General features: G+C 42.7%; 1 protein-coding gene across 1 annotated transcript; it reads right to left on the bottom strand.

Annotated features, from left to right (window-relative positions):
* Positions 1-281: 281 nt before the first annotated feature.
* LOC147921459 (uncharacterized protein At1g43920, Chloroplastic-like) lies at positions 282-769 on the bottom strand. The gene is made up of 2 exons (XM_087497696.1): positions 607-769; positions 282-517 (listed from the first exon to the last, which is right to left on the bottom strand). Exons 1-2 carry the CDS (start codon positions 767-769, stop codon positions 282-284), a joined length of 399 nt encoding a protein of 132 aa, XP_087353822.1.
* Positions 770-10,994: the final 10,225 nt, after the last annotated feature.

Below are 10,994 nucleotides of genomic sequence, written 5' to 3'. Positions count from 1 at the left end.
TGAAAATCCAAACCGACATATAATTTTGTTTAATTGTAAAAACTAAACCCTAACCACATTTTTGTAAATTCAAACCGACATATGATTTAGTTTAATTGTAAAACTAAACTCTAATCATTATTTTATAAACCTAAACCAACATACTTTCCTTAATCAAAAAATCTACAGAATTGGTTTCCTTAACTTGTTTTGTATTTTTATTTTAATTTTGATTCATTACATTGTCAAACTACCATTACAAAGTCACATTACCACAAAGTCGAAACAGAACACAAAATACTCTAGTAACCAAGAATAAATTTCTGGTTTTTGGTTTTAAGAAGAAGGATCACAATGGCAATGACACTAAAAGTAAGACACACCAACCACAATGAGCTCATCAACTTCCATTTCTTAGTGTCTCTTTTAATCAACATTCCATCTTCCTTCAGTTCTTCGATCCTTTCCTTCAAATCTTCAATCTCTCTTCCAATGATAGAAAATTTTGGTAAAGCATCTACAACCTCCTCGTATACACCTTCTTCAACCCATTTAAACAAATGGTCATGAAAAACAAAAACTTGAATCAAAACTCGAAAACACACAAAAGCAAAACAATTATATTACATACATCTCTTCTGTTTGGACAGCGAAAGAAAGATCTTCCTGGGTTTGCTAGCGTGTTCGATGTGTAGATAACAACATCTTTGCCGCAATGACACTTCAAGGGAACACCATGGCATCCACGGTCTTTCTTTTCACCACATGATTGTCCAGAATTGCAACTCATACCTGTTCGAGAATGAGATAAGAGTTTCTGATCGAGATAAGGATCGAAAAATCAAATTGGAGAAATGATATTTAAGGATTTTGTTTTCGAATGGGATCGATTTGGGGATTTTGTTCTGTTCTCTCGGGTTCAAACGGTGTTGTTTTGACACTAACGGAGAGGGATTAACGATCCCTGAACGCCGACTGATTGCTCCGTTTAGGGATTTAACGACATGTTCAATTTGTCGTGGTCAATAGAATTTGATGTTTTAAACGGTAAGTCAACAGAAGTTCATGTTTAAAATAGCCTCCCACAAAATTGGTGATTAAAATGGCCAAAATTTGAAAATTCAGTAATGTCTTTTTTTTTTTTTTGGTCAACAAAAAAGTTCGCTAATCGAAATCATTAAATCGTTTTACAAAAATAACAACTTGGACATAAAAATACACTATACAAATCAAGTTTGCATTCACTTTTGTTAATCAGTTTGGTTTTTGTTCGAGTTAGTAAAGTTCAAAAAGTTCAGTGATTTCTTTTTTTGGTCAACAAAAGAGTTTGCTAATGGAAATCCTTATATTTAGCTCTTCGTTTTTCAAAAATAACAACATAGACGATAAAATTTGAGAATTTGTAAAATTGAGAATTTGTAAAAAATATATTTTTTGGTTTATTTTTTTTCAAAAATACATTTTTTGTGTATTTTTATTTTTACTCTCTTTTCAAAGGTTATTTTAAAAAAATAACATAGAAATTTTTTACAATAACTACAGAAATTACCATTATAAAAAATATCACCAAATTTTTTAAAATAAATTAATTTAGCAATTCTTCTCTAAACAAAATTATATTTTTTTTCTTAAAAAGCGTTATTTCACAATTTCTATTAAAATATAATTTCTGAAGTATATTTGTTATCACGCAATTTATTGTATTTCTTTTATTAATTTTAATGATAATTTATTTTTAATTGATTGAAATTCAAATTAAAAACAATTAAAACAATTAATGGATTAAATCAATTTGATGGATGATGTTTTTATTGAATTTTCATTCAAATTATTATCCCAAGTAATATTTGAGAGGATTTGAGAGGATTTTAAATTTTAGATTTTTAAAACAGAGGGTATTAGGCTTAGGTTTTAAGTTTTAACAAATGGTGTAATAAAAAAGATAGTTATGGGACGAAATGAAATAATCATGAAGAGAAAGAAATGAGATAGATTTGTACGGTTCAATCCCATTGTAACGCATATTCCCACTCGACTTACTATTCCAAGGCTTCGACCCATTTCGGAATGTTATAGTCAACAAACAATGATTCACTAATATTTCCCTAAACCTATGGTAATTTTAAGTTTTAACAAATGGTGAAATCAAAAAGATGGTCATGGGTCGAAATGAAATAATCATGCGGATAAAGAAATGAGCATTGTCAAGATCAAATGATAATTTATTATTAATGGCTCTATAGATTCAACATCGTATTAGAGAGATTTATATATTGACTCATCTTACCCTATATAGATTTGCTTTACTTTCTTCATATTCCTTCGACATATTGGAGAACTCCCATCAGCTTCTGCCATCCTACACATTCATTAGGTTTAATATTTCAGATCAGTCCCAACACAGTAAACACATTAAGCAAATACCATTTTGCAATCAATTAGTTTTGATATGTCTAGTTGTATATTATCAATTATTCGTTGGCAAAAAAAAACTTACTTTGTTCCGCATTCATAACAGGAGACGCAGTGGCCACATGGGAGGAAAAAGCAATCTCTTGGAGTATCAAAGCAATCTCTTGAAGCTTCTAGTTTGGTTACTTGCTTCACCCACATGTCCTATATTATCTTCTAAATCAGCATCATCATTTGCAAACGACTCATTACATGAACCCATGCTTGAACCATCGTCATCTTTGTTTTCAAGTAGATATGCTCTAGCTAAATCATTCTCGGTGTAACATCCGCGAACCAAAACTCTGCGTTTTGGGGATGGGTATCAATCGACACCAATAATTTCTGGTTTGACCAGTTCGATTTAATTGTCGATTTTGGTCGGTTTGGTTTAAGGAAAACCATAGAACCGAGATATTTAAGTGGCAAGTCGACCTAGGTTATGGGGTTTTGTTGTTTTGGCCGCTTAACAGAGAAAAAAGAGAGAGAACAGAAGGAGAAAAGAAACGTTTGAGTGTTCTTGAGTTTTTGAGAGGATTTGTGAGATTTATTCGCTGTTCTTGAGAGATCTGAGGCAAGGAAGGTGTTAGGAGCTTGCTAAAAGGGTTGGATTCGACTCACGGCTTCGATCGGATCGTGACTGCGGGTTCAGTATCAATCGACACCAGGAGGGTGTCAGTCGACACCCAAGGTTCAGCATCGGTCAACATTGTGGGGTAGTGTCGGTCGACACTAGTGGCCAGTGTCGGTTGAACCTTGGCTGGTGTCGGTCGACACCTCCCTTCCAGCGAGACTATACTTGTTTGCCTGGTTTGTTTGTCTTGTTTGTTGATTGTTTTATGACATTGATATCTCAGTTGCTTGTGTGTATAGCCCAGTTGATAGGAGGATTGTCTCACTGAGTGTTTATAAAATACTCATGCATCTCAATTCGTGTTTGTGGTGCAGGTAAAGGCAAAGTGTGATCGTGGAATCAAGGCAATGAAGAGGAGGATGTTCTAGTGGCTCGATTGGTTGTTGTTTGGCTTCTGTTCGGTTGTTGGAGTTGGGTAAATAGAACATTGCTAGGTTTTTGGTTCTCTGTTCCATGTTGTTTGGATTATTGCTTTAATTGTTATGGTTTAATACTTGTTATTGAATATTGGTTATTTAATGGTTTGTTGGTATTGAATATTAGCTAGTGGATATGAGACCACTAATTTAGAGTATTATTATTAGTATTATTTATAAAAAAAAACGGGCCGGGTCGTTTCAGGTTGGTATTATAGCCCTTACGGTTCTAGGTTTGGGTTCACTAGGTTTCGATTGTTGATGTTGGGATTGCATGCTTTGATAGATTATATGAATTAGTCAATTGTGTGTGGCATGAAGTCCTAGAACATCCTCTTCGAGCCTACAATGTGATTCCACAGCGAGTTTTTGTTTTGTCATTTGTTGAATTGTTTGCTTAGCCTTCTGTTCATGGTAGTGCAGATGGTTAGAGAGGGTGTTGTTGCTGGTCATGGTCGAGGACGCGGATGTGGTTGTGGACAGTAACATGGTCGTGGTAGGGCAGAGTCCTAGTGGTTAGTGATACAGTGGACCAGAGTGAGACAGTTGAGGGTGTCGGCGAGTCGCAGGGCTTCCACGAGGGGTCCATGAGTGTGGCCGGGGGTACTGATAGGATCGTAGGTGCTGATGGAGTCGGTGTGGGAGGTATCGGTGCCGGGTTGGCTGGTGATGTTAGGGTTTCGGGTGTGGGAGTCCCAGCAGGTGGAGCCTCTGGAGGAGGCGTTGATCTTGCGGGCTTGTTGACATAGTTGTTGGAGCGGATACCGGGATTGGTATCGGCTCAGGCACAGGTAGTGCCGCCAGTGGCTGCGGATGTAAGAGTTCATTCTCGATATGTTAGTATGCTGAGAGAGATGAACTACATTGGTACCGAGCAGTTTTCAGGAGGTACTGATCCTACTATTGCTGATGCGTGGAGGACGAGAGTGGAACGTAACTTCCAGTCTCTCAGATATCCTAAGAAGTTTTGGGTGGATATAGCGGTCCACAACCTTACTGGTGATGCTCAGTTGTGGTGGAGTTCTATAGGTTCTAGGAGTTCAACCGCAAGTATTTTCCTAGAGAGGCACTAGATCGGTTGGAGGTGCAGTTCCTTCAGCTATCTCAGGGGACTCGGTCAATGCGGGAGCTTGACTTGGGGGTCGGGCGATGGAGTCTTAGGAGGCTCAGATCAGAAGACTTTTGAAGGCTATACGTGATGATTTGAGGTTTCACTGTAGAGGGCGGAGCTATGCTATGCGTGCAGAGCTCGTTGAGACTGCAACAGAGATTGAAGATGATATTCTAGTGACGGTTAGTCCATCATTTCAGCCTGGAAAGGCTCAACATTATTGAGGTTCTAGCAAGGGCGGAAAGCCTGCGCAGGGGAACCAAGAGGAAGTTGGAGGCTACGCAGAGGCTGAGTGGTGCAGGGTGCTTCGGGTGTGTGAGCATGGATCACAAGTTCGCTAGCTGTCCCTAGAGGAGTGCTCCGACGGCAGCAGTTCGTGTGAGCTATCATTGTAGGGAGCCAAAGCACATCAAGCCCAAGTACCCCAAGTTGCAGAAGATGGCAGTGGCAGTGCACCATGTAGTGCAGGCTGGAGTGCAACAGGTGGCATGGATTGAGAAGGTGCCACGGGTGTACACGACTGTGGAGACTGGTGGAACCAGTGCCGAGGCGATCACATATATAATTTCTAGTATCTTTTCTTTGTGAATTTCAGTAGGTTCAGATTTTATGTTTTGCTTGTGGTAAAGTGTTAGGTTCTCAACACATGAGGTTTGTCTAGGGACCGTGTTGGTGGGCGTGTTTAGGTCCCATGTTATGTTCGATTCTTGAGCTACTCATAGCTTTATTACTCCGGAGTGTGCAGAGAGTGATGATAGTAGAGGAGATCTCGGAGAGCGAGCGCGAGTTGTCAGAGTTGCGGGAGGCAAATTTCTTAGAGTTATTGGACGAGCAGGGAGAGTTGATCTTCAGATCGCAGGGAGTTGTAGTGACCCATATCAAGGAGTACGGACTAGACACTGGAAACGTGTACGAAGGACGTGGAGATACCTCGGAAAAATGGAGAAAAAAAAATCTCTGAGAACGACCCAAGTGACTTGTGCAAGAAGTTACCAAGTCGTATAACGGTCCAAGACCAAAGTGCGGACTTGAGCCGTCAAGTCATCAAGGGTACCAGACGTTGGATGATTGGGGACAACGGTCGAATGAATACAACTGTTTTTTTTACATCGGGTTTTGTTGATTTGTAAATCAAATTATTTTCATATATATATGTTGCAGGTCTAAGGAATGTATGTTGCAGGTAGGTGGATGTCGGTGGACTGGCTAAGGAATGTATGTTTTCGGGTAGGTGGCTAGGTGGCTGTCGGTGGACTGGCTAAGTAACCTAATTCATTGGTGGGACCTCGGCCGGATCGCAGGCAGTTGTCCTCTGTGATGACCTCCGGGCCGGTATGCAGTTTGTCCAGCCGTGTGGACAGTACGGGCGTTATAGGAGTCGTGGCCAGCGGATTTGCTTATCAGCCCAGTGGAGCTGTATGATGTTATCTTGGGGATGGATTGGTTGCATCTCCATATGGTTCATCTTTGATTGTCATTAGGGTAGAGTGGAGTTTGAGCGTCCAGGAGGGAAGTTGGTTTTTGAGGGAACTAGACCGATTTCAGGGAGTCTCGTGATTTCGGCCATGCAGGCTGAGAAGATGATCGAGAAGGGCTGTGAGGCTTATTTGGTTACTATATCGATGCTAGAGTCAGTGAGGCAGTCTACGTTTAGCGGTATTCAGGTTGTGGAGGAGTTTTAGGATATGTTCCAGTCATTGGAAGGGTTACCACCATCTTGGTCTGATCCATTCACGATTGAACTGGAACCAGAGACGACACCGTTATCCAAGGCTCTTTACAGGATGGCTCCAACAGAGATGGCAGAGCTGAAGAAGCATTTGGAGGATCTATTGAACAAGGGATTCATTCGTCATAGTGTATCACTGTGGGGAGCGCAGGTGTTATTCGTTAAGAAGAAGGATGAAAGTTTTCGCTTGTGTATTGACTATAGGGGTCTGAACCGGGTCACTTTGAAGAACAAATACCCTCTTCCCATTGACCCGGTTCAGACCCCTATAGTATATACTTGGTTCTTCAAGATAGATCTGGCGTCGCGTTATCATCAGATTCCGATAAATGAGGCAGATGTGAGGAAGACTTCATTCAGGACTAGGTATGGGCATTATGAGTTTGTGGTGATGCCTTTTGGGTTGACTAACGCACTAGCAGCGTTTATGAGATTGATGAACAGCGTGTTTCAAGAGTTTTTGGATGCGTTTGTCATCATTTTCATCAACGACATCCTAGTTTCAAGAGTTTTTGGATGCAATGCATTTGAGGGCAGTTCTAGAGAAGTTGCGGTAGCAGAAGTTGTTTGCCAAGTTGAGCAAGTGTAGTTTTTGGCAGCGTGAGATAGGTTTCTAGGTCACATTGTGTATGTAAAGGGAGTTTATGTAGATCCGAAGAAGATTCAGGCCATCAAGGATTGGCCTAGTCCGCAGAATGCCACTGAAATCAGGAGTTTCCTTGGGTTGGCAAGTTACTACAAGATATTTGTGTAGGGCTTTGCAAGCAGAGCACGTCCAATAACTAGGTTGACAGGTAAGGATGTTCCTTTTGTTTGGTCACATAAGTGCGAGGAGGGCTTTGCAAGCCTGAAGGAGATGCTGACTACTACACCAATATTGGCATTGCCAGAGCAGGGAGAACCCTATGTGGTTTATACAGATGCATCTAGAGTTAGTTTGGGGTGTGTGTTGATGCGGCATGGGAAGCTGATTGCCTACGCTTCGCTGCAGTTGCGGAAGCATGAGAACAACTAAACTACTCATGAATTGGAGATGGTTGTTGTAGTTTTTGCCCTGAAGATTTGGAGATTTTATCTTTATGGCGCAAAGGTACATGTGTTTACAGATCATAAGAGCCTGAAGTACATATTCACTCAGCCCGAGCTAAACTTGAGGTAGAGGCGGTGGATGGAACTGGTGGCAGATTATGATTTGGAGATAGCCTACCACCCTGGTAAGGCTAAATTGGCTGCAGATGCCTTGAGTCGGAAGCGGGCGACTTTGACTCAGGAGCAGGATATGAAGTCTCTGGTAGGAGAGATTAGTGCGTTAAGTTTGTGTGTTGTTTCCCAGGAGCCGATGGGCTTGGTGGCAGCTTATAGAGCAGATCTTCTGAGCAGGGTGCGGTTGGCACATGAGAAGGATTTGGGGCTGGTGAATGCCTCTAAGGATGTTGATTCAGAGTATCAGGTCTCAGCTAATGGTTCTTTTTTGGTGCACGGGCAGATTTGTGTGCTCAAGGATGAGGAGTTGAGGTAGGAGATCCTGAGGGAGGCTCATGCGAGCATGTTCTCCATTCATCTAGGAGCGACTAAGATGTACCTTGATCTCAAGAGGTACTATCACTGGGTCGGGATGACGAAGGACGTGGCTAGTTGGGTCGCGAGGTGCGATGTGTGTCAGCTAGTGAGGGCTGAGCATCAGGTCCCAGGTGGGTTACTGAAGAGTCTCCCCATTCCAGAGTGGAAGTGGGATATGATTACTAAGGACTTCATGGTGGGTTTGCTAGTATCTCAGACCTTTGATGTTATTTGGGTCATTGTGGACCGGTTGACTAAGTCGGCACATTTTCTGGCCATTAAGAAGACCGATGGTGCAACGGTCTTGGCTAAGAAATATGTGAAGGAGATAGTCAGGTTGCATGGGGTGCCAGCGAGTATTGTGTCAGACAGGGATTCCAAGTTCACTTTGATGTTCTGGAAGGCGTTTCAAGCAGAGATGGGCACAAAGGTGCATATGAGTACAACTTATCATCCCTTCACAGATGGGCAGTAAGAGAGGAGAATCCAGACGCTGGAGGATTTGTTGAGGATGACTGTGTTGGATTGGGATGGCCATTGGGAAGATCACCTAAGCTTGATAGAGTTTGCTTATAACAACAGCTATCAGGCGAGTATTAGGATGGCTCTTTATGAGGCGTTGTATGGGAGGCCATGTCGTACACCGTTATGCTGGACTCAGGTGAGGGAGAGGAGCATGTACGGGGCAAGTTTTGTTCAGGAGACCTCAGAGAAGATTCGGGTTCTCAAGCTGAACATGAAGGAAGCTCATGATCGACAGAGGAGTTATGCCAATAGGAAGAGGAGAGATCTTGAGTTTCAGGTGGGAGACAGAGTGTACCTCAAGATGGCCATGTTGCAGGGTCGGAACAGGTCATTGACGGAGACTAAGTTGAGTCTGAGGTATATGGGTCCGTTAAGGGTGATTGAGCGGGTGGGACCAGTGGCATATAGGTTATAGTTTCCTAAGGTTATGTGTGCGTTCCACAAGGTTTTCCATGTGTCAATGTTGCGGAAGTGTCTCCGCGAGGATGATCGGTTGTTGGATAAGATTCCTAACATGAGTTTGGAGGCGAGACCAGTGAGGGTTTTCGAGAGGAGGATCAACGAACTTTGGAAGAAGAAAATTCTTTTGATGAGAGTCCTATGGGACTGTGATGGTGTTTAGCAGCAGACTTGGGAGCTAGAGGCAAGGATGAAGGCAACATTCAAGAAGTGGTTCGAGAAGCAGGTCGTGACTTGAACTTGTCTAGCCTGTTCCCATTTGTAGTATGTGGCTGGAGCGGGAATAGAGTATTCTAGCCCATCTCTCTTGTTTACTTGGTCGCTTAGGGGTGGTTGGTTGTGTGACTAAGTAACAAGACGAGGTGGTGTTCGAGGTACGAGTTTCCGCGAAGCTGGTATCGGACAAGGAAAGTTTCCTGAAAGGGAAATTTCCAGAAGTGTAAAGTTTCCAAAAGTGGAAAGTTCTAAAAATGGAAAGTTTTATGTGAGTTAGAATTTGTCCATTTTTAGTGGTTGTGAGCCATGGAGGGGCTTGTGTGGCCTTCATGTTGGACTGTTGAGTCATTATATGCCCGTGTGTGGCGGTCTTTTGAGACATTGTGTGGCCTTTGTGGCGGACTGTTCAGCCAATTTTGTGGTCTTTGTGGAGGGCTGTTTAACCAATTGTGTGGCCTTTTTGGCGGGAAGTTTAGCCAATGTTGCCTGTTTAGGCGGTCCTTCGGGACAAGTGGTCTTCGTGACGGTCCTTCGAGACAAGTGGTCTTCGTGACGGTCCTTCGGTATAAGTGGTCTTTATGACGGGTTTGGCCTTTGTGGCGGTCCTTTTTAGGACATTTGTTTGGCCTTTGTGGCGGTCCTTTTTAGGAAATATGTTGGCCATTGTGGCGGCCCTTGGGGCATTGTGATGATCCTTGTGTGGTCATGAGGTTATCCAGTGAGGGGATATGTGGTTTGTACGTCATTGTGTTGTTCTACGCGAGCCACCGGAAGGGAACCTGGCTAGGGATAGGACTCAGACGTGATCAGAATTGTTTGCTCTAGGGACAGTTGGTCCCGAACGACTCTTGGAGGACTTTAGTTCTCCTAGTACCGTCATGTTCTGAGACTTTGTGGCTTGTGAATATGGTTGGTATATCGACTTCGGATGACAATCTGGGGGCGCGTTGTAGGGTGGCAACCCGAGAAATGAGTAATGGACTTCCTTATACAGTATGACATGCGGGGTTAGGCCCAATGAGGAGCCAATATCATGGCATGCAGGCTTTCGCCTAATGAGGAGCCAATAAAAACTCAAGGTTAAGAGCTATGAGTAAAGGAAAGTCCAAAAGCCAAGAGCTAATAATGTCTGAAACGTGAGTCTATCTTCTAGAGGTGACCTTTTGTAGATCGATCAGAGGAGTACAAAGCAGTCTCTGGCTGATGGTTGTTTGAGATTCGAGGTCAAATCTATGTTGGTGGGGGAGAATTGTAACATCCGCGAACCAAAACTCTGCGTTTAGGGGATGGGTGTAGATCGACACCAAGGGTGGTGTCGGTCGACACCAATAATTTCTGGTTCGACCTGTTCGATTTAATTGTCGATTTTGGTCAGTTTGGTTTAAGGAAAACCATAGAACCGAGATATTTAAGTGCAAGTCGACCTAGGTCCTGGGTTTTGGCACCTTAACAGAGAAAAGAGAGAGAGATAACAAAAGGACAATAGAAACGTTTGAGTGTTCTTGAGTTTTTGAGAGGATTTATGAGATTTCTTGGCTGTTCTTGAGAGATCTGAGGCTAGGAAGGTGTTAGAAGCTTGCTAGGAGGATCAGAATCTTCCTACAAAGAGGTGAGTGCATGACCACAGCTGATCTAAACCTGATATTTCCTTTGTCTTGCATGTTTGGTGTTGTTTGTGTGTTTCTCTTGTTTGTTATGGTTGCTTTAAGGTTCCTATAGAGTCATATGGCTATGAGAATGAGTTTTGGACGGATTGGAGGCTTTGGGAAGCGAGATTCAACTCACGGCTTCGAGCAGATCGCGATTGCGGGTTCAATGTCGATCGACACACAAGGTTCAACATCGGTCGACACTGTGGGGTAATGTCGGTCGACACCAGTGCCCAGTGTTGGTCGACACTTGGCTGGTATCGGT

Source organism: Camelina sativa, chromosome 18 (assembly GCF_030686135.1).
Source record: "Camelina sativa cultivar CO46 ecotype springtype chromosome 18, ASM3068613v1".
In the NCBI taxonomy this organism is placed as follows: Eukaryota; Viridiplantae; Streptophyta; class Magnoliopsida; order Brassicales; family Brassicaceae; genus Camelina; species Camelina sativa.
The sequence above is the reverse complement of the archived record's forward strand: the minus strand, read 5'-3'. Positions and strand labels throughout refer to the sequence as shown.